At 42.5% G+C, this 24,589-nt stretch overlaps 1 protein-coding gene across 5 annotated transcripts in view; it reads left to right on the top strand.

Annotated features, from left to right (window-relative positions):
* Klhl32 (kelch like family member 32) overlaps window positions 1-24,589 on the top strand; it is a 210,721-nt gene that overhangs the window by 174,278 nt on the left and 11,854 nt on the right. For 4 of the 5 annotated variants that reach the window (XM_060386069.1, XM_060386070.1, XM_060386071.1 and 1 more), the window contains 3 exons: window positions 3,192-3,918; window positions 18,435-18,493; window positions 22,357-22,549. In XM_060386069.1, the coding sequence (XP_060242052.1) occupies window positions 3,192-3,918; window positions 18,435-18,493; window positions 22,357-22,549 (979 nt within the window). Of the gene's footprint in view, window positions 1-3,191; window positions 3,919-18,434; window positions 18,494-22,356; window positions 22,550-24,589 lie in introns of those variants that run through there. The other variant, XM_060386072.1, reaches the window with a different exon arrangement.

Below are 24,589 nucleotides of genomic sequence, written 5' to 3'. Positions count from 1 at the left end.
GCTTCAGGGACGAGCCAGTTGTCTGAGGCCAGTGTACTGTGGTCTCTCGGCTGCCTAAGCAAGTTTTGGGATACCTCCTATGACCTTCCCTTCACTCAGCATCACAGGAAACTGTATTCTTCGGAGGCTCACAGAACATGTGGTTTTGTAGTGGCCGATTGCTTTAGTTAGTGTTTCCCAACCTTCCTAAGGCTGCAGCCCTTTAATATAGTTCCTTACACTATGGTGACCCCAACCATGAAATAAAATTATTTCATTGCTATTTCATAACTGTAACTTTGCTACTGTTGTGAATCATAATGTAAATACCTAATATACAGGATATCTGATATCTGGCTCCCAAGGGCTGCGACCCACAGGTTGAGAACCTCTGCTTTAAACTGTCTTTCCAAGGTCTTTCATTATTCGGCTAAAAATGAATTCATTTGTTTCATTGAGGTTGCTCTCCTCTACATGTTTTAGTAAAGATAGCAGAATCACAGTTATGGGTTAAATATGAAGCATCCTTTGCTGACTCATGTTTGAATACTTGTCATCAGCTGGTGACATTGATTTAGGAGGCTGACAAATCTTTAGAGATGTCTCTGCTGGCAGAGGTAGTGGAGTGGATTTTTGAAGGTTACAGATGTTACCACTTCCGGCCTCAATCAGCTTTCTGACTGGCGATTACATTCTGCCTAGCAGCCTCATGGCCGTGTCGCCACATAGGGCGCAGTTTCCCTGCTTTCTTAGTCTTCGTGGACTGTAATCTCCTGAGACTGTGAGCCAAAGGAAATCTTTCTCCCCTTAAATTTGCTTCTAGCAGGCATTTTATCACAGTGAAAAGAAGGTGACAGGCACGGTGGCATTGGCCTGTGAGGGAGGTAGGGTTTGTTAGAAGGGTAGATGCCTTATCCCACCACTCTGTCTAGTAAAGCAGACTCTGCACTTGAACCAGAAAAGTGGATAATTCATGTGCAAGTGAGGCTTGAAGTTGATAGCAAAACAGTTTTTGATCTAGATAAACTCAGGTATGTTCTGAAAATGCTAGTAAATTATAAAAGTGTAAAAATATCTAAAACCAAAAGCCATCTTAAAACCAAACTAATATAGGTGCACAGACTACTGTATAGTATTAACATATGGTGTTGGGAAACTTCAAAAGAAGTGCAACATGGCGTGGGAAGGGAAAGCCGATAGCCCTGGTTCACTGCCAGTTTGACCTGTTTGAAAGTTCCTAACACCCAAGCAAGGCTGAGGCCTGTGTGCCTCTCGTGCCAACAGTGACGCCATGTCTTAGAAAGAGAAAGATCAACAGTGTGTTTGGAGATGACATAGAAGACTGATTATGGCTTAAGAAAATTGATTTGTGGAGAGAGAAAGAACTAATTAAATGTGCAGTGCCATGCTGAGAAAGAGGCTTCGGTGATGTGAGCATGTGCCTCATGTTTGCCCAGTGCTATTTCCCAGAGTTTCTGCATGGAGCATGCAGAACTGGACGGATGCTGAGAAAATGGTTCCCAGCAAACCCCCACCGATTGCAGCCACTCACCTGAGGAGCAGTAGCAAAGGCTGTGTGTCAGAAAACTTGGTGCCTAAGAAACAACGTCTAGTGACATGACTTTGTTTCTGAGAACTTTGAAACCTCCGTGAGCAGCAAACAAAAGGCCTTACCACCACGTGGGACGGGACGCCCCGTCCTTCCAAACTGAAAGGGAGAGGGAGAGGAAATAGGATCTACGTGTGAAAATGCTCTCCACACAGGTAGAGACCATGTCAAGACAAGTGATATGTTTCTTTTGCAACATGTTGATTACTGCTGATGTTAACACACAAAGACATTTTTCCTTCGTCAGGTTGATGTCTTATTTAAGTAAAAATACTCTTCTATAAAACCACTTATAGAGTGTTGCTTCTCTTCCCTCAGGGATTTGCCTCACTGGTACCTCGTGGGGCCCTTTTTTCCATTTCATTTGATTATGCAGGAGTTAATTAAGAGCAGCACACACTGCAAAGTGGAAGTCGTTTTTCTTCTGCTTACCTTTTCCAGGTAGGAGGACACTGTCAAGAGGATGTAGAAACCCTGGAAGTCTGGAATCATCCAGTGCCTTAGTGTAGTGACTCCTTATGCCCGTTGAAACCCAGCTCATTTCACCAGGGAGCAGTGGTCTGAGGATGGCGCACTTTCTTTCTTGTCCTTCCATAGAGTAAGCATTATCTGAACAGGGAAGACCCAAACCATAGTTCCATGAGATAAAAAGCAAATAAATAAGAAAATACAGTTTTCAAATTCATCACTTTCCACTGCCAATTCCTTTAGTTCTACCTTAGTCCTTTTTAGGAGACCTGGTTTCATACAGACACTGCTAGAACCCATTAATGTCAGATATGTCAACTATTGTACTCGATATACTAGGTTGTGATAGTATGCAGAATAGTTTTACATACTCAGACATCAAGTCACATTAATTAAGAAGTTAGATTGCATTCTGCTACTTTCCCCATAATACAAAGATAAATCCATCCATCTCTTGTTTGTGGAAATGGTTCTTAACCACTGCCAGCATCTACAGTTGTCTTCAAGGTCAAAAGCGATTGGGGGAGAGGGGATTATATAAGTTACATTGTAGCTTTGTCTATTCTTGCTTCCTCCTGGTTGCTGTACCTACAGAATGGATGGAAGGAGGCGGTTTCTTTCTTTCTAAATCATTCTGCTAGCATATTGATTTTCTCTCAAGAGCATCCTGTGGTCTCAGGTGATCACGTTTTCTCACATTACTCATATTGACAGAGCACCTTTGTTCGTGGTTGACATACATTAGTTGAGCTATGATGGTGCTACCCACCACAAGCTTTTTCTGGTGCTCAGGAGCTTCCATGCAGGAGATGGAAGGGGACATGCTGTTTCACAATATTCTTGTTCTTTGAAAAGCAATTATTGTTCACTTGAAAAGATGTCATAAGCTCTGAGAGGTCCGCTTTACTGGTTTCCTCACTCCAACAGCAGTGCCTTGAGGTCCTGGGTGTCTGTGCTGGTACAGTGAAAAGAAATTCCTCACCTAGGCACCAAAATATCCCAGTGTTGTGCTCTGTAGGAGAGAGCGTTTGTTGGTGTCTGAAGGAAGAGCTGTGATTTGCCATGTGCAGTTGCTGACCTCCACCCTGCCTTACTCTGTATTTTTTTTTTCTCATCTCACTTCCTTCTGTTTCAGCTGGCTGTGAGGTGGCTGGAACACAACTGCCATTACCAGCACATGGACGAGCTTCTGCAGTACATCCGCTTCGGCCTCATGGATGTGGATACTCTCCACACGGTCGCCCTCTCCCACCCCCTGGTCCAAGCCAGTGAGACGGCCACTGCCCTTGTCAACGAGGCCCTGGAATACCACCAAAGCCTCTATGCACAGCCTGTGTGGCAGACGCGCAGGACCAAACCGCGATTCCAGTCAGACACTCTCTATATCATTGGTGGGAAAAAGCGTGAGGTCTGTAAAGTCAAGGAACTCCGGTACTTCAACCCTGTGGATCAGGAGAACGCCCTCATAGCCGCCATTGCCAACTGGAGTGAGCTGGCTCCCATGCCGGTGGGAAGGAGCCACCACTGTGTGGCCGTCATGGGGGACTTCCTGTTTGTAGCAGGAGGGGAAGTGGAGCACGCCAGTGGCCGGACGTGTGCCGTGAGGACGGCCTGTCGCTATGATCCTCGCAGTAATTCCTGGGCGGAGATCGCACCCATGAAGAACTGCCGGGAACACTTTGTGCTGGGTGCCATGGATGAGTACCTCTATGCAGTAGGGGGCAGGAATGAACTGCGTCAGGTTCTGCCCACAGTTGAGAGATACTGCCCCAAGAAGAACAAATGGACCTTTGTGCAGCCCTTTGACAGATCCCTTTCGTGTCACGCTGGATACGTGGCTGATGGTCTTCTTTGGATATCAGGTAGAGCGTGCCTCCTCTGTTGGGTTCGTTGAAAAGCGCTTTAGCTGTGACTTAAATTTAAAAGTCGTCTACTGCAGAGGGCCCTAGTGATTGAGCAGTTGAGCCAAGGATGCCATTTTAGCTAATTAAACCCCATTTATCGAGCACCTACTCTCTAGAGAACAATGAGATTGGAAATAATTGACCTTTCTGTGATTTTTCTGAGTGACAAGTGTTATAAAAACTCAGGATGAAAGTTAACTGGCCATCACATCTGTTTTTTTTTCTACCAAGTGTTCTGATGCACACTGTCAGCTCCTGTTTATCTGTGCGGTGAATTCCACTACTAGTGTTTCACCCAAGGCCTTTGCTTTTCCTTTCACTCTTGGCTGCCCAGCTAGGAGCCATTTCTTTGGAGGCAGGAGAAATAAAATCCTAGTAAATCCATTTTTTGCTGAGTATAACAAGAGACTCTCATCCAGGGATTAGCTATGCTGTGTACTGGAGGAAGGGATTAAGTTGCTGGGGGAAAAAAAAAAACCAAAACACTTTTGTGATCTCTGTGAATAGTAGTTTCTTGTGTTGGCCATTACTGTGCACTCTCCCGTTCTTACAGACCATTTGTAGGAAGTTTAAGCTCCATTTAAGTTTACTCTTCGTTCATGTTTAAAAAACAAGCAACACCACCACCAATTCTGCTTATGGAAAGAGTAAAGAAACTAGTCCAGTGCACAGAGTCTAACATGGCAGCCTCAGTCGTTAGTCGCTTGTTGCTTCTCTCCACCCTGGCTTTCCTCAGCCCCCTCCAGGCTGCTGCTTGTGGCACAAGACTCAAGGACCCAGAGAGAACTGGAAGATCTGTGGGTTAGAACGCTGATGCTCAGAATTAGAGTAAACAACCATATTAGGAGGCGAAGGCTTCTTGGGTTTCCCCAGTTGCCATCTCCAGTTTTTTAAACATCGATTTTGAAAAATACTGTGCCTAGATTAAATTAGCTTTGGTTCTGCTCGTCTTTCCTTCAGTAACCTGGGAGACAGTTAGCCTTGGCTTCTCAGGATGAGGCCTTGGTTCCTTTCGTTGATGTAACCTATCTTATATTGGAATTTAAGCAGCTGATGAATTAATGCATGAAGCAAGGACTAAGAAAAGGATAAATGAGAACCTAATATTTACTGGTCCTATATACCAAATAAAAACATTAGAAGTTAGTGTATATGTAGAAATATTTAAGTAAAATTCATATTTATTAGTGGCTTCTTTCCTCTAAATATTTATTTCAACTACTAAAAAAGTCACCTGGCTTCTGGTTGGTTTTGCTGAAGAAATTTCAAAATGGCTGTGACTGAGTCTTTGCAAAGAACAGGAACAGGTCTGGATTTTCCTGAACATAGAGTAATGGTGGGTTTATAAAATCAATGCAGTTTTTATTTTCTCCCAATTTGCATTTCTTCCATTGACTCATTTGGTTTCACATGTTGTTAATGCAGTATATTCTTAAATTTTGCAATGTGCTTTCTAAATTTTGTATGAATTTCACATAAATATTTTAATAGGTATGTCTTGTTTGGCAAACACAGCTTTAAAATATCCTTGATTCCCCTCCCATAGTCATAAGGCTATACTACTCTCTGTCCCTTTCGGTGATGCTTAAAGGAGCAGAAGCTCAAAAACCTGGCCAGGCCTACCATCCTGGGATAAAGTATCTTCCCTTTCAATAAGGGCCGATGTGATTCCCTTCCATCGTATCAAAGCTATCAACTTACTGTATATCTTATTGTCATCTCACTTTGTTTTCCTCCTGCTGTGAAAGGAAAGACGTTTTCTTTGTTCCTCGTCCTAACGAATGCTGCCTGTGTTAACCATATTTAATGAAAACAATCAGAATTTTCTCAGGCTTGTTTCTCCCTACTGTGCACTTGAGATGAGAAGCCCACTTTCCTGGGTCGAGTATGATGCTTTTAATTGGAAAGAGGAGGAATTGCCAGTGACATTTCTAATACCTGTGCTTGTCTGCCTCTTTCCTCCGGCCTAACTTATCATAAATCAATTGTGAATTTAACCATGAATTGGGGAGGGGGAGGCTGGCTGGATTTGCTCATGGGCCCCTTTAAAAGTAGATGGGACTATTTCATCTTCCTGTCTCTGATTTGGAAATGTTCGCTTGGCTTATTGGAACAGATGAAAATGTGTGAAGCTATTTCTTAACGCTGACCAAATAATCAAGAATTTCCAGTTGATAGAGTGTTGAGTCATTGGCATCCTCCTGGTACTTTGCAAGCTCTGTCTGAGGTAGGGGTGGTGTGGATTATTGAATGTGATCTTAAAGGCTTGGTTCTGTTCCATGGAACACAGAATGAATGTGTCTTCAGAGACTTGGTATTTGTAGCATGCTCACTCCCTCTCTGCCCCCTCCCCCATCCTGTCCATTTGGGGTCAAGGCAGTTTGAAAACTGTCCATGGCTTGTCAGTATGACAACCAGAGAATTCAGAAAGCTAGGTTGGATGGATATGCCCATTAGCATTTAATTTAAGATGTTGGAGACAGTCAAATTTTAAAGGCTTCTGTAGCATTTGACACTGTGACCCAGTTCACAAATGCACTATGCCATTTTGATTTAAAATCCACACTTCTGAAGTAAAATAAGCATTAAGTATCCTATAGCTGTGTTTTTAAAAATACATGCTTGCTGTTTTACAGGGTAGCATGTGAACCACTGAAAAGATCCTTTTGTGTGTGTGTGGAAGGAAAATTAATCTTAGCCCATCTTGTAGAACTTATTTGTTCATTTTTATCAGATGGCAACAAGATACTGAGATGCTGGCCATGAAATTAGTGCTTTGAAACTAGAAAACAAGACAAATGATACTGTAGTTACTCAAAAGCGTCACGTCATGTCTTCCTGATTCTCTCAGTAAGTGTTGCACCCTTATATACGTTGGTGCTGTGCCATAATAAATATGATTAACTCAGTAAACACATCTCCTGCTGCCAGAAACTGACAAGAGAAGGTTTTGAGGGTTTGGGGTTGGTTTTGGTTTTTCAGGACGAGGTTTCTCTGTGTATCCCTAGCTATCCTGGACTCACTTTGCAAAGCAGGCTGGCCTTGAACTCAAAGAGCTCTTCCTGCCTCTCTGCCCACCAAGTGCTGTGAGTAAAGGCGTGCACCACCATGCCTGGCACTAAGTTTTTTTTGTTTAGTTTTGTTTTGTTTTTAGATATGGAATTAAAAAAAAAAAACCTGTCAGTGCTTCTTTGATTTCCTAAGAACTATGTTTATTTTCATCTTAGTTGGGTTTAAATGAAACTTGTGTTTCCCCATTTTAAATTACTTTAATTTATTCAATCTACTGAAAGAACTTTGGGTTTTCTACTGTCTACTAAAATTAGAACAAGGTAATTTTAAGTAATGTTGTTAAAATACCATTGCTTTGGTTTTTCTCTGTCTACATAGATATTATTTTGTTTGCATTTAAAATGTTGGGAAGTCAGAACAGGCATTGTTATGGTTGGGATGTGAAACATTAAAATAAGATAATACAATTACTCCAAGTATGAAACTCACCTCCGTTCTTATCAACCATGAGATGCTGAGCGGTGTTCCAGGCTTCCCATGAGTCCTATTCTGGTCCTTGCTGGGGCAACAGAGTTGGGGATAGTAGGCAACTGCAATATGTGATGTGGTGCTGGGAGTCTTCCCAGGACACAGAAATAATATGAACAGCAGGAAGTAATTTTCAAGGTGGCCCGCAAAGTGGCATCTTGTGGCTAGTGGTCCCAGCTCCACTAGCTGCTCTCTGCCATTCATTCCCCCTCCCTGACTTTCCACATGAACATCGTCATATAATCACTTCAGTAATTCCCTTGTCTTTTAGGAAACACAGTGTTGGGCGCGCTGAGTGTCTGTCGTTGTTCATGTAGTTGTCCTTCAGGAACTATAGGGGACTGGCTCAAACACACACACATGCAAGCAGTCACACACTCTGCTGATAGCAAAGTCCTCAGGTGGAGACAGAAGGGTTGCAGGGAGGAAGGGGAAGGAAGGTGTAATTTAATTATATCATAATTGCAAAACATAAAAGCAAAATAAGGGACGTGGGAACCCGCATATGCTCAATGTTCTTATTTAAAATGGCATCATGTTTGCATGGAGTCTGTGCACGTTGCCCCACATACTGCAGTGTAGATGCTGAGCACATACTTGGTATAGTTTATTGTTTGGACAACAATGACACAGGAAATCCAGATGTGTTTGGTACTAGCACAATTTTTTGCCAAATATTTTGAAGCCAAGTTGAATCTGCAGATGCGAAAACCATGGATACAAAGGACTGACAGTTCCCAGCCAGCTGAGATTGAAGGACAGATACCGGGAAGACTTGATGGGGCATCCTGTCAATTTTCCAAGGTTGTGTGTGACACTGCCCAGCTTTTTGATCCCTGCTAACCCTCTTCCTTCCTCTCCTTTACCTGCCTCCATTCCTTATGACCTCTCCCTCTGACGTAGACAGAGGACCTTGCCTTCTGTTCTTCGGACTAAATGCAGAATTGCAGAGGGAATAATGACTACTGTGGGGAGACAGAAAAGGGTCCAAGAGCATCTTGTTAGGAAGGAGAATGCTGGGCGGGCCCTCTGGAAGAAGCCTGGAAGTTTAAGGTACACAGGGTCAGTGACGGGGAGGAGTTTGCAGCACCCAGAGACCCAACAGGAGTCTGCAACAAGTGAGGCTCATCTGGTGCCACAGAAGGACCAGAGTCCAGAATATTTGCCTTGCATTTTCCAATTACAGACGTTCTAGTGGAAGGGAATTCAGATGAATAGACTGTGGAGCAAAGCGGAGAACCATAGTTCAGGTGTAATGAGAAAGTAAGGAGGTACAAACTATGGGTACAGGCTACACTGGCTGTTCTACTGTAATTCCCAGGGACACAATATCATTGAAATTTCATCCCTGAGTCAGAGCTCATCAGATAATGTTCCAGTTATTGTTTGCCTTCTCCTATACTTCTACCTACGGGAAGAGCTTCTGCAGTTTCTGGGGGTATACGTAATTCAATCCTTTTGACAGCAACATTTTTTCTTTTCATTATAAATTTCTTTTGACTTTAAGAAGGATAAAAAGGAATGTAAAGAGAAATTTAGCTGAGAAAAGAGAGTGTAGTTAGAAAAGGAAATCCAGATCAGCAGAGGGACTTTTCTTCATAAAAAGAACGAAGTTCATTAAGTAAACTTGTAAGTAAGGAGAGATGCAGGCGAGAGAGACTTCCATTTGGAGCAATTCCCAAGTGCCAGGAACGAGGATTAACCCTGGGTACCGACTACTGATGGTAGGGTCCTGAACAGGCCGGAGGGACTGGGACAGTGAAGAAAGAGATTCTCCAACATTAAGCCCAAGAAAGGAAAATGAGGACTGTGGGTCTGGGTACCAGTGGAGGGAGATGATAGCTATGGATCCAGGTACCAGTTCAGAGAGATGAGGGGTGTGGGTCTGGGTACCAGTGGTGACTAGCAGAAACCAGGAGTTTGTTGTTGTTATTAATGGTGATGATGATGATGATTCAGGTGAGCTCTTGATGAGAGCTTCTGTTGAGATTATGTCCTGTCCAGGTGATAGGCCTGAGGAGAGGGCCGTGGGAAAGGCCTGTGAGAGAACACAGGGAACTGACACGTTTTTAAAAATAAAAATATGAGAGCAGATTCTAGGTTGGAACGCTTTTGTTGTCTTTTAGTACTGTGAACAGAGAACTGGAAAAGGCATGCCTTTGGATGAGCAGATGATAAAAGGTTCCCACAAGAGGAATAGCCCAGAGGCTCCTGCGGGAAGGAGTTTAGCAGCCAGTACCTCAGCTGCTCTAGTCAGGGGCAGGGCTTGCTGCCCTGGAGGCATCTGTCACACAGGGAGCCACATAGGTTGGAGCGTCATAGTTTGTATGTCAGCTTGAAAGTTCCCCGTGAGCTGGAATAGCCAATACGGATTAAATCTGTGTTGTCTTAGAATCTAGCACCCAGGTGGCTCCAGTCATTTTCTCTCCAACTTCTACTCAAGCCTTAAACCCCCCACCACCCGAAACAAGTTAAAAGAAATCTTGCTGCGGAACTGAGGTGGAAGCCAAACAGAAATGAATTATCCACAATGCGTTTAAAATAAACAAAGTGGTTTAAAGGATGGAAAGCATTCAGATCTTTTACACCCTGAAAAAATCAGTGAGAGATTTTATACCCACCTCATTTAGCTGTGTTGTGAAGATCATTTTTTTTTTTTTATCTTCCTACTGCTGCCCAAGAAATGAAGCATAAAGAGGTCCAATAGCTCCAACAACAAAGAGTCAGTATTTGACAGGATTTGAATTCTATTGCTGGTTTTAAAAATTAGGTTTTCCCTCTGAACCATACAACCACCAGTTTTAACACTTTTAACGAAGGTCTGAGAAACACATACCTAAATTGTCATTAGAACTTATCCATGACATGTCTGAAAAACTAAATATGCAGAAAAATTATGGTGCCCTGAAATGTTGGTATTTGTTTTTGTTTACCGAGAATGAACAACATTTGATTATCTTTAGGTACTTAAGTGCCCCCTTTTCGGAGGACAGAATTAAGATAGTCTTTCTTTTTGTATTCCTGTCATTCAGTCTTGAAAACATAAACACCATTCTAAAGTTAAAATGTGAAAAGTCGTTTAACAATAATACAGGAAGTAGAGTAGCCTGGATTAGAGAGTTGTTGCTATACATTTTTAGTATAGCAATCTGACTGCCTTTAATACCAATTGCCGAAAATCATTATTTTAACTTGAAAACTCCATAATTTTTCTCACGGAAAGAACAGCCTTGGGTTTGCCAAGTTCTACCACAAAGAGACCGAGCTGGTGAAGGAGCTGAGCCCTGTCTAAGAACATGGGAGATGTAAGGTGCTCAAAGCTACATCATAGCAAGAGGCTGCAGAATCCGGCTGAGGGTGGGAGGGCAAAGACCTCAGAAGAACCCAGGGAAACCACTGGAGATCACTGCCTGGAGGATGGCAACGTAGCCCTCTCGACACTGTGCACGACCTTCAGAGACAGGATTCTCACAGACGGAGCAATGGGAATTACAGCAAAGTTTTTAAAAAATAAGATTTTAAATGGCAGGTTCCCCTAGTTGACATAGCATTTCGGTAGATTCCACTTATTTAAGATGAAATGTGATATACACCTTACCCCTTTCTAGGATGCTTGTTCGCTCTAGATGACATAAACATCATTTACATTTTCAAAGGCAGCAATTTTTTATAGATACCTTGTAAGTTTAAGACTCCTTTTTACAGGTTTTAGTCTATTAATTACACACTCATTTGTGTGAGCTTCATACAGTGACAGAAATCATAGGGATACTAGTTTTAATTTAATATATTGTTAAATATGTTATTCAACATGCTAATTTATTATAAAGAGTCATGGCTATAATTGTTTATACAGCATTATAAGCACCATGAAAATATGGACCATTTTATCACTTGTAAAAATAGATAATAAAAAGTATTTTTTTAGCTGGGTATGATACCTCCTGCCTGTAATCCCAACACTTGCACAAAGGAAGATGATCTCGAAGGACTGCTATGTGTTCAAGGCTGGCTCGGCTACATAGTATGTTCTATACTAGCCAGGGCTAGAGAATGAAACTCTGTCCCAAAATAAAATAATATTTTTGAACTTGTGTCTATTCCCATTGTCCCACAGTTCTCAGGGATAATAGTGAGTTTAATTCTATAAAAATGATTAATTTTTAAACTCATGCTTAATGTTACCATTTTCAGGGTAATTAAACTATGAGTACAAAATTGGAATACGTTTAAATAAGAGGAAATTGAAACTACTAAAGAAGAGGCCAAATACAGTGGCCGGTTATTCTGCTTATTAAAGAAAAAATAATAGCTATGGGGCCTGCAGAAACTGATACCCCAAACAAGGACCATGCATGGAGAGGACCTAAAACCCCTGTACAGATGTAGCCCATAGACTCTGTCTTCAAGTGAGGTCCCTAGGAATGGGAACAGGGGCTGCCTCTGACATGAACTCAGTGGCTAGCTCTTTGATCACCTCCCCCTGAGGGGGGAGCAGCCTTACCAGACCACTGAGGAAGACAATGCAGCCAGTCCTAATGAAACCTGATAGGCTAGGGTCAGATGGAAGGGGAGGAGGTCCCCCCTATCAGTGGGCTGGGGAAGGGGCCTAGGGGGAGAAGAGGGAGGAAGGGTGAGCTGGGAGGAGACCAGGGAGGGGGCCACAGCTGGACTACAAAGTGAATAAATTGTAATAAATGATAATAATAATTTTTTTTAAAAGAACAACTGGGCCTGTGGGATAGCTCAGCGGGTAAAATGCTTGGGAGAACCTGAGTTCCATGTGCAGAATCCAAGTAAAGGTAAGCCAGGCCTGGGGTCACTGTAGTCCCAAGGAAGATGAGAAGAGCCTGGTGTCACTGGCCAGCCCCTAGCCTGCTTGGTGTTCTCCAAGCCACTGAGCAAACCTGTCTCCAAAACGAAACAAACACAAACAAAAAACGAAGTGGAGAGTGCCTAGGAAAGACACTCAAGGTTGTCCTCCAGCTTCCACATATATACACATATGTGCAAGCATACCTTCACACACAAACATATACTTAACATGCATATACGTAGCCATATAAGAGAAAACAAAGAATGCTACGTGAAATGAAATTCAGGCTGCAAAATACATTTAATAATCAATGTCCTTTACAGGAAGGTGGTGAGAACTTTTGATAAAACAACCACAGAGTTGTAGCAAATGTGAGCTCTGGACTGTTTGTGTGTCCTGTGTACTGGTCATCTAAGCCTCTGAGGGGGATCAGAATCTTCCTTCTGCTTCTGGAGAACTGAGGTTGGCTGTGCTACGTGGCTCCCCAAGGAGAAAACTTGGGGAGCCACGGAAAACTCCGTTCTTGCTGCTCTTCCCCCAGCTTGAGGTGAGTATGGAAGAGAGTCAGAACACCCGAGCTGGTTCCCCCAGGCCTCAGTTGGCATCATTGGCGCGTGGAGAGGCCCAGGTCCTTGCATCTTGCTCTCAGTGGTGCCCTAGCATTAGCCGTGGGAGAAACAGCAGGCTTCTCCTTCTTGAACATAAGCAAGCGCTGCCTACACACCAAAGTGATATTTCTTTGTTTGTGGAGAAAACAAACCCAAACCAAAAACTAGCAGGGCCTGTCAGATGACGCAGTTGGTAAAGGCTCCTGACAGTGCCTACTACAGGCCAACATCCGGTCACTGGGCCCTTTCCTGGTGGAAGGAGAGGACCTCCAACAGCAAATTGCCCTCTGACCTCCACACACAGGCTCTAGCACACATGCATGCCTTTCTCCCCCAGTCAGCCAATAAACAAATGTAATTTTCAACAAGAGAAAGAAAGCGTCAGACCAGGACCGACTCAGGCCGGAGCACATGACCCCGGCTTTGTAGAAGCTGTCAGTGTTGAGCCATTGTTGTCCTGAACACTGTGTGAATGCTTAGCGTGTCTCGTAGCAGAGACAAAGGCTGTGTGGCAGTGGCTTGTCATCCTCTCTGGTGCGCATTCATCCATTTGACACAGTTTTGTGGCGGGCTGTACAGGGAAGCTTGAGAAAAATGCTTTCCTCTTGTCTTGATGATAAAATGCGCTTCTCACTCCGGTAGCATGGTAGTAACTTTTCATTCCTCCTGGCAGTTTTTAAAGACTTATTTGACTTTGGGGAACCCGCAGTATATCTTTAAGGTGCAGTTCAAAAGTATAAGACAGGGTTGCTCATTTTCAATTTTGGCTGAGAAGTGTTAGCTTTGACTGTGATACTTCAAAGTTAGAGAAAACTTGGTTTTTAAAAATGGATGCTGATATGAGCTGGCATATTTAATGACAGCTGTATCTATAGAAAGCTGTTACGATGCAGATTATCCCTCCTGGGGTGGGGGAGGGAGATCAAACTGCCAATCTATAAAATATACTCGATAGAAGAAGGAATGGAATCTATCTTTGCAAGTGCTCTGATTGCAGGGGACAGAGCAGCAGCATGTGGCATCATAACCTGGAGCAGACAAATCAGCTTGATGACTTTCAGAGCCAGGAAGACTGCTGCAGGCAAGGGTACTCCAGACTAGGAGAAATTAAAACATATAGAGACTGTTATTAATTTCATATCTATTTTTGTATAGTCAAATCTGTATGCAAATCCTTAGCATCTCATTTCAGCAGATTAATCTGAAGTGAAGAGTGGAATGTGAAGGGAATGTAATGATGAAGCTCTTTGGAATAAATGTGGGTTGAAAACTTGGATGCTTTCTGTAAAATTTGTTTTTTTTCTACTGCAAAGAAATGGATTTGTTTCTATGCTCATTTGTAAATTACTTCAAAAGGAAGAGAGATGGAGGCAATTCCCTAGTTTCCCTTTGCCACCCCGACTTGGCACAAGTTACAGCACTGGCTTGCCAGGCGCCTCCTGTGTCTTCATGTTCTGGAGGTAATCATGCAGATAACTCTCTGGGACTTTTATTTTTAATCCCAACTAGGTATCCAGTATCTCATTTCTGAGCAGTATCGTATGAGTAAAAATTTTTGTGTAATGCTAAGGAATCTAATTATTGAGTGCAGATTAATAAAAACCATATTCTGGATGAATCTGTGGAAATGAATAAGTAACGACTCTGAGCGGTAATTCTGAACAGCATGGTTATCACTGGTATATACGCCATGGAGCAGAGGGGGTGTGGTGGCCGTACGGTGATTCACCAATTGTGCATTTAATCTGTGGGGGGCAGACATAGTGCTGTAAATGTGTTCAGTGATGTCATCAAGTGGGTCATTCACTGCCAGAGAGCTTACTTCTGCTCCCTGTTTCTCAAACAAGTAGAGGTCTTTCAGAGTTTCCCAGTGAGAACGGGAGAGCTTGGCCTCCTGTTTGCATTCAGTTAAAGAAATGATTACTATCATATCATCTGTGAATAGTGAGGTATCCCAGAAGGAGAAAGACATGGTATATACTCACTCAGATAGTCCTATAAGATATGATAAACATGATGAAATCTATACACCTAAAGAAGATAAACAAGAAAGAGGACCCGGGCTAAGATGATCAACCTCACTTAGAAAGACAAATGGGATGTGCATTGGACATAGGAGAAATCAAGTAACAGGACAGGAGCCTACCGCAGAGGGCCCCTGAAAGACTCTACCTAGCAGTGTATCAAAGCAGATACGAAGACTCAACCAAACCTTCAGCAGAGTGCAGGGAACCATATGATAGAAGGGGGAATTAGTATGATGGGGAAAGGATAGGAGCTCCACAAGGACCAAATATATCTGGGCACAGGGGTCTTTTCTGAGACTGACACTCCACCAAGGACCATGTATGGATACAACCTAGAACCTCTGCTCAGATGTAGCCCATGGTAGCTCAGTAACCAATTGGTTTTCCATAGTAAGGGGAACAGGGACTATTTCTGACAGGAACTCAATGGCAGGCTCTTTGACCTCCCACCCCCCAAGGGAGGAGCAGCCAGCCCTGCTAGGCCACAGAGGAGGACTTTGCAGCCAGTCCTGAAGATACCTGATAAAACAGGGTCAGATGAAAGGGGAGGAGGTCCTCCCCAATCAGTGGTCTTGGAAAGGGGCAGGGAGGAAATGAGAAAGGTAAGGAGGGTTTGGGAGGGAATGAGGGAGCGGGATACAGCTGCGATACGGAGTTAATAAAATGTAACTAATAAAAAATAAAAACAAATAAATAAATAAATAGATAAATAAATAAATAAATAAATAAATAAATAAATAAATGGTTAGAGGCGGCGTGGACAGTGATCAGGTGGATTATGGCCCCCAACACATGCACTGGGCATTCATTCTAGCCTTGAACACATGTGCGGTCTCCACAGATTCACTATTCTTAAATGGTTTTGCCAAGAGAGAATTTTTCAACGTTTCATTTTTAATCAGACCGGAAGCAAATATTGGGGGTAAAAGGAAATACAGCTCTATATTTATTTTAATGTACAATTTGACTCTAAGTTGGGATTTTAACTTCAGATTTCTTAAATGTGGTTCTTTCTTTCCTTTAATTTCTTTCTTTTTGAGGCAGCAATTCTTTTTTCCATTTCTTTTTTAATTTTTTTTCTTCACAATTTATTCATTATATATCCCAATTGAAGCCCCCTCCCTCAACTTCTCCTAGTGCCACCCTTTCTCCCTCTTCCCCTTATCCTCTTTCCATAGTCCACTGAAAGGGGAGTTCTCCACTATTGCCATCTGCCCATAGCTTGTTAAGTCTCATCAGGACTGCCTGCTCTTTCTCCGTGGCCTGGCAAGGCTGCATCACCAGGAGGAATGATCAAAGAGCAGTCAACTGGGTTCAGCTAGAGGCAGCCCCTGCTCCCCTCACTCAGAGATCCACATGGAGACTGAGCTGCCAATTGGCCACATCTGAGCAATTCTTTGTAAGTCCTGGAACTCACTCTGTAGATCAGACTGGCCTTGAATTCACAGAGATCCACATTTAAGAAACCTGAAGTTAAAATCCCAACATAAGTCAAATTGTATATCAAAATAAATACAGAGCCCATCTCTTCATGTATCTAGTGGTATTGATGTTAGGGGTTATTCTAAGTCAGCTTGGAGTTACATATTAATCCTCTGGACTCTGATTCACTTAATTCTTGGTGATGGAGGTGATGGTAAAGACCTGCTCAGAGCATTCAGGCTGTCAGCACAAAAAACAAAAACAAATCAAACAAACTGCTGGGTGACGTAAGACAGTCAAGGAGGACAAAGATGAAAACGGAGTTTGGAATCAGCTCTATGAAAACACTAGGTTTTCCTCAGCACCAGAGGGAGCAAATGAAGGACTTTGGAAGAAGGCTACCTAGTGGCTGTGTCAGGCACACTCAGTTGTTCCTCAGTTTGCAACCTTTTTCTCTGGAATTAGGCCATATCAAAGTCAGGCTCTTTTCCTCTCCTGAAAACAGGGAGAAGGAGATCATTTTTCCTTCATAATTATATTTCAAAGAGATCTGGATTCTCAAAAAGATACTGTTTCCTAAAAGTGGCAAGTATCTTAAAATAATTGACATTTCAAAAAGACAGAGAACATCATTATAGTTATATTAATCTAAAGTAAATAAATTTGAAAAAGCAAGGCCAGGGTCCTACTGCCAAAAAGCAGCGTAAGCTTTAGCCATCTATGTCTTCAAAATTGGGGAGGTGGGGGACTCTATAGGAACATCTTTTGCACCTGATCCAATTTTGAGTTCATAATTTAGAGTCATGTTTTTATGACACTTATTAAGCATATTCTTTTATACTATCTAGAACTACTTATGGCAGTATTGATGAAGATAGGTTTTAAGTCCTCATATTCCCATTGTTGAATTGCTTAAAAATATCTCACTTTGTGGTTGATGTGCTGTTCTTAGACTTTTTCCACCCAAGAGTAAAAGTTAAGCTATGTTTTACACAAAATCTGAAGATAATTTTGTACAGAATTTTCATTGTTCCTTTGTTTTCACTGTCGCACCTCACTTGAGACCAGATGTGAGATGGTCTACTTATGCTATCCTGTCTGCATTCAGCAAGTTTCTGATTTCAAACTGTCTTCAACCTATGTGGGGACAAGTAGAAAAAGCAGCTTAAAATGTTGATTCTTACAGTTCCTAATTAAGTAGAAGGTCTGAAGTCTCTTAAATATAAGCTTGTAGAAAGGACTTTTTAAAAAGTTGACCGAAGTGATTGCACTGGAGTTTAGAGTGTGCTGTTTCACTTGGTAGCCATTAGCTGCTAGCTAGTTTAGAGTATGCTGTTTCCCTTGGTAGACATTAGCCTCTAGCTCCATGTGTCACATTAAATGCTTGGAATGTGGCTGTATCAAATCTGTACTGTATCAAAAACACTCTGGGTTTTGAAGATTTTTATAAAAAAAATCCTCAGTAAATTATATATGGACTTCAGATTAAGATATGCTTATCAAATTGAGGTAAGTAAAATGTATTATTAAATACAATTCTTCTGTTTCTACTTTTCCATGTAGCACAGTCATGGATATTGTTGTTCTCTACCACACACTGCTGGCCCTATCTTTTGATAGCTAGTGACTTTTGCTATATGTGTTCATCAAAACCATAGCAAGCTGTCACCTTGCTAGTGCACAGAGCTAGGAGCTCTGACATCGCCCACTTAGCCAAGGACGGGTACTGTCTGTATAATTCTGTCCCTAGATAAATTAGAGAGAGAAATGTAATCTGTGTGTGCTGCAGTCACCCCACTCCTTTGCCTTGATCTGGCCATGCACAGCAGCTAGAACCGGAGGCTTCTTGCACCATCAGTGTCTTCACTGTGCCTCTCAAGCAGATTGCCATGGAAATGCTTCTGGAGGAGGAATCAGCTTCTAAAATAAGTTTAATTGTTGTGTTGTTTGAGAGTGCACAGGTACAGCGGTAGCTCACTGCCCTTGGATTGTAGCCCAGCCTTACTTTGGAAGGCCCTGTTTCCTGTCCACAGGAAACTAACATGTGCTCCTCTCCTGCAGGTGGCGTGACTAACACAGCACAGTATCAAAACAGACTGATGGTGTACGAGCCTAACCAGGTAAGCGTGATGAGAAGTCATTACCTTCATTAAAACACATGTTAAACAGTTCCCCAGAAAAGAAAAACAAAAAACAAAAAAATGTAATAAATAAAACAATTAAAATAAATCACACAAAAAAAACGAATTCCCCAGGATTTATTAACTGGGACAAATGCACCTTAAGCGAGGTGGGGAAAAGCAAGCATCTTGAGGGAAAGCCTTTGGTTCCCTATTATGATGGCAAGCTGTCAGCTCCTCTAGCTCCATGCTATATGTAATGCTGCAGAGCTTTGCTTAGTGCAGAGGGGGCTTTGACTATAGCCATGTCCTTCTGTAAGGGACGCCATTTGGAGCAGAAAACATCACTATGACCTTGTTATTCTCAAATCAAATAATGTCATTTGACTTAATATAGCCAACAATATTCTATACCTAGGACAAACATGAATTAAATGTATCTGAAAGAATCTGGGAATATCATGTCTCCAATAGCTGGGTCCTTTCTGTGCACCTTTGGCACACTGAATCTCCTCTTTCCCCTAGAAGAAGAATGTTTTTATTCTCTTCTCTTTCTATCGAAATATCTAAACCGTGCAGATGCCTGCTGAATTTTGCCCTTTCCTTGACTTGGATATCTAAATATGTCTTGATTGTGACAGTATTCCAATATGGCGTGACATGGGGGTTGATATCTATCATCTGGCAATCTTAGGGTAGGAAACAACAGGTTGACTTCGGCAGACTGCACATGGGTATGTGCCACAAGCCTGTGCACAGTGTCCCGAGCGTCCCTGCTGCATTTTTAACAATGGCTTGACTGAGGAAGGCATTTCTCCTTTCACAAGTGTGTTTCCTGGCATTATGAGAAGCTGTAGATTGCAGAGATTGGATGTTCACGGGTCAGCTGTCTCATGAGAGATCACTAACTGCCGAAGCCGGAGTTTGGTGCACACATGGTTAAGGAGGAAGACGGCATTAACATTGCTGAAATGAGCTCTGTTTCGTGTTTGTACACACATGCTCTTTTTTAAGGATTCTGCTGGCATATTGTTTACGGTGGGTACTGGCAAACATCACATCTGCTTGCATCTTGCTCAGAATCTCAATAACTCTATCATTCAGCCCTGGTGCTTATTTCTCTGCTAGGCCTTTGTGGAGAGTCGATAATGCCTGCCATCTGCCACGGAGCACATCGCTACCTGCCAACAGGCAGGCTGGGTGACCTCTGCTTTCCCACTACTGATTAGTATTCACACGCCAGCTTATTAGGAATGACCCCACCAGGCCTCGCTGCTGCTTCGCCTTTGCGGCGGGTGGCGGCTCACCTGGCAGGCACTGCCGAGAAGGAAGCTAAAGATATAATCAGGGATGTAGGCAGGCTTTGCAAACCAGATGGCATCTACAGTCTTGTGGCAGGGGACTGGACTGCTAATGTAAACACCGACTCCTAATGCTGTAATAGGTTATCGCAAAGAAAACACCCAGATAAGCATCGTCGGAATTGTTCGATTCACTCAAGCATAATGCATTAAAGATGTTTTTTAGCAAAATGTCTCAAATCTATTTGACTATTTATTAAAGACTGTATTTTATTGAGGAGGGTCTGTGTTCAGAGGAGCTGGACAGTATAAATCTCTCAAACTAACAACTTCTTTTTGTCTCCAGTTTACCCTGAAAAATTAGAAATGAGCTAATGCATGCCTATAATGAATAAATGCCACAGTGTGTGCCTATAGTAAGCAAATGCCACACTGTGCGCCCGTTGTGAAGAAATGCCACAGTGTGCCTATAGTGAAGAAATGCCACACTGAGTGCCTGTTGTGAAGAAATGCCACACTGAGTGCCTATCGTGAAGAAATGCCACACTGAGTGCCTGTTGTGAAGAAATGCCACACTGAGTGCCTGTTGTGAAGAAATGCCACAGTGTGCCTATCGTGAAGAAATGCCACACTGAGTGCCTATCGTGAAGAAATGCCACACTGTGCCTATAGTGAAGAAATGCCACACTGAGTGCCTATCGTGAAGAAATGCCACACTGAGTGCCTATCGTGAAGAAATGCCACACTGTGTGCCTATAGTGAAGAAATGCCACACTGAGTGCCTATCGTGAAGAAATGCCACAGTGTGCCTATCGTGAAGAAATGCCACACTGAGTGCCTATCGTGAAGAAATGCCACACTGTGTGCCTATAGTGAAGAAATGCCACACTGAGTGCCTATCGTGAAGAAATGCCACACTGTGCCTATAGTGAAGAAATGCCACACTGAGTGCCTATCGTGAAGAAATGCCACACTGAGTGCCTATCGTGAAGAAATGCCACACTGAGTGCCTATCGTGAAGAAATGCCACACTGAGTGCCTATAGTGAAGAAATGCCACAGTGTGCCTATCGTGAAGAAATGCCACAGTGTGCCTATCGTGAAGAAATGCCACACTGAGTGCCTGTTGTGAAGGCCACACTGTGTGTCTGTTGTGGAGAAACGCCAGTGTGTGCGCCTGCAGTGACTGAATGCTACATTATGCATTCCTATAGCGATAAGTGCCTATAATATATATATATATGCCAATGTTTATATAAGCATGTGCTTGTAGTCTGCTTTTTTTTCCTTACAGCTTTGTGAACTGGTGAAATTCTATGCATGCAAAACATCATGATTTTTCTGGTTCAAGTCCAATTCTGTCTTGGCAACAAGGAAATGAGGTTCTTCCTATACATTGAGTGTTTGTGAAGGAAGTGGTTAGGTTTATTTATTGATATATCACTTGGTTTAGTTGTCTGTCAGTTAGTTGAGACTTAAATTTAAAGCCATGGTTGACTTTCATAAAATTTTAAAATTTGTATTGCATTTTAAATCGGAATCTTGTCTTGAGGGGCTGATCACGGTTTCTCAATACTAAGGACCATCTAGAGCCAAATATTAAAGATTTCTCCATTCTTTGACATTGCCATGTAAAACTTGGCCTTCTACCAATATAAATATGTCTAGAACTAATTGCCCTATTTGGCAAAAGGCATAACTGTAAATATGCTAAAGCATGAGAGGATTCGCTACAAAGAAAACAGTAATTTTATAACTGAGCCAAATCTTAAAATCTTAGCTTGTCCTCTGATCTCAGGTTAATGTTGGTAAAAAAAAAAAAAAAAAGGGAAAGTTACCCCCACAACTTCTCTGGGACCTTTGTTACTCAATGTGTGTATGTCTTTTTTTTTTTTTTTAAGCAACGTCTTACTTTGCAGCCCTGTCTAACCTGAAATTCAGTGCATAGACCAGACTGGCTTTGAACTCACAGAGATCTGCCTGCCTATGCCTCCCGAATTCTGGAATGAAAGGCTGTCACCACCACTCTTGGCCCCAATCCCGTATTTTTTTAAAACAGAGAGCATGCACTGGACATTTTTACCTGTGAGGCATTTTCTAAATCAGAACTGGCTCTCATGCAGGTTTTATTATCCCAATTGTATAGACAAGCACAGAGGAGTTCAGCGAATGCTTAAGGTTGCACGTGAGTGATGGCTTAGCAGTCTCCACCTAGACTGTTTCAATTACACACTGTCTTCTCTCTTGTGCCAGCCATGTGCTCAAGCCTGCGTAACTTCCATGAGTTAAGCATCATGAAATTTCATAATTGCATATGCAAAATGCAAAAGGCAAACCTACCAAAAATTTTCATGTAAGTCCAAATCCAAGATTATGCAGTTTTTTTTTTTTTTTGTGTGTGTGTGTGTGTTCATGGTACAAAAGCCATGCCTCTCAACACATAAATCATATGCAGATAAGATGTGGGTGACACTAGGGTTCTTATTGCTAATGAGGCACCACTCATTGCCTTTGGTATTTGTGAGGTCTCTTTAACCCAATAAACCTAATTTTTTTTTTCCAGAATAAGTGGATAAGCCGCAGCCCCATGCTACAGAGAAGGGTCTATCACTCCATGGCTGCTGTGCAGAGGAAGCTTTATGTTCTTGGAGGCAATGACCTGGATTATAATAATGACCGGATTCTTGTGCGTCATATAGACTCTTACAACATTGACACTGATCAGTGGACACGCTGTAATTTCAACTTGTTGACTGGCAAGTATCTTTGGTTAAGCAAATTAAAAACAAAAATAGGGACTGGAGAGAGGGCTAAGAGTACTAGTTACTCTTCTAAAGGATGTGGGTTTGATACCCACCACCCTGGTAACATCTCACAACTGTCTGTAATTCCAGTTGCAGGGGATCTTAAGACCCCAGAACACATGTAATGTAGTAAGTACACACATAGGCACACATACAAAGAAAATAAAAATATTTTTGAAATGTCTAAATATAAAAACAAAAAGTAGAATAGAGATTCAAAACATCTCCATACTTGTTTCTTGGACATCCAGAGTTCATCTCTAAATATTATGTGAATGGGGGGTAATTCCAATTGTTTTCTTTACCCAGGAAGACCTGAACAGTTGATAGCTAAAAGCAGGGCTTGTTCAGGTGGCTGGCAATACAGTTCCTATTTGGCCTCTGTGTAGATTCTCATCTGAATGAGAAAAGTGTATCAACTCCCTTTTCATCAATTGATAATTGTGTGAGAACTTTAACACAGGTAGGAGGGAAAAGGCACAAAAATAGTTAATAATTATGTATTCTTTTTTTAAAAGTTAGGGTTTCAGGGCTGGAGAAATGGCTCCATGGTTAAGAGTACTGTTTGCTCTTCCCAAGGACCCAGGTTCAGTTCCCAGCACCCACATGGCAGCTCACAGCCGTCTGTAGCTCTAGTTCCAGAGGATCCGACACCCCCACTCAGACACACATGCAGACAAAACACCAATGCACATGAAACGGAGATTTAAAAAGACAGTAAGTAAAGGTCAGGGTCTCCCGTACATCAGGCTGGCTTCAGAGACTTCTGATGCCCTCCCACCACCTGCCTTCTCCCAGGGTCACACTTGCGTGTTGCCCGTCCCATTGCATGTAGTGCTGGGTACTGCACATGCTGGGCTGGCACTCTACCAGCTTGGCCACAAGCATAGTTTATGTTCCACTGCTCGCTGCTCAGTCCTTTTTTTTTTATCTCTTGGGACTTGAGGAGAATGGTGGTTGTCACTGTTTTTCACGCCTGTATGTTGTTTCTCTGTGTAGTCTGGAAATTAAACTTTAGAGCTGCTCTGTGCAACTCTCTGAGCTGCATTTCTGGCCACACATCCCTCCCCAGGTATTTGCAGAGCAATCATAGAAGTGGCCCCAATTCATCGCAGAGAGAAGTGGAGTGACCGTGGCAATAATGCCCTTGCCCTAATGTTCTAGATGGAGCAGAAAACAGTCCCTCTATGGGCTCCTATGAGGAGCGTCCACCGTTGGCAGCGTCCCTCGCCGGGCTGTTTTAAGTCAGTGGAAAAATCACAAACTATAAATGGTGGGTTAGAGCAGTTCTTGAAGACATTTACTATGCAGAGTGGGGCTCCAGTCACTCACAGACACTGCTGGGAGGCAGCACTGGGACCACAGCCGGCTATCAGATGCTCTCTATCAAGCTCCTTTTTGCAAAATGACTTTTAGGCTTATTTTAAGTACCGGACTCTCAGGTATAGTGGTATCTCAGATTCTAGATCCCTAGATCTGTGATTCTGCCTTCAACTATTACTCCAGTCAGTCCCATGTCAGCTCATCAATAAAAGTAGACCTACACTCTCTGATTGCCTCCAGGGAAAAGCGTATGGTAGTATGGTAGTGAGTTATGCTGTCTTCTCTTTGAAATGGGAGGGGAATCCTTTCATCATCCTGGCGTGCCAGTATCTAGGGAGAGTGCAGACTGGTCTCAGCTTGGGAACTTTAATATAATCTTAACTGTTGACTGTGTAAAGGAAGGGTGGTGGTAACTGTATCTGTTTTGGCTGCCATTTATCTTCATTTGAGGCATGCAGGGGCATGGCTGGGCTTTTTTTTTTTTTTTTTTTTTGCCTCAGGGTTGCAGTTGTTACTTCATAAAGGTAAGCACTTGCCTATATTCTTGTGGACACAAATGTTATATGGAGTACAATGGATGTTTCCATATCTAAAATATTCCTTATTTCCACCACTATAAACTAATGGCATACAGAATAATTTGGAATTGTTGGTTCTAAACAGTTTGCT

The sequence above is a fragment of the Meriones unguiculatus genome, chromosome 6 (genome assembly GCF_030254825.1).
Source record: "Meriones unguiculatus strain TT.TT164.6M chromosome 6, Bangor_MerUng_6.1, whole genome shotgun sequence".
NCBI classification, from domain to species: Eukaryota; Metazoa; Chordata; class Mammalia; order Rodentia; family Muridae; genus Meriones; species Meriones unguiculatus.
The sequence above is the reverse complement of the archived record's forward strand: the minus strand, read 5'-3'. Positions and strand labels throughout refer to the sequence as shown.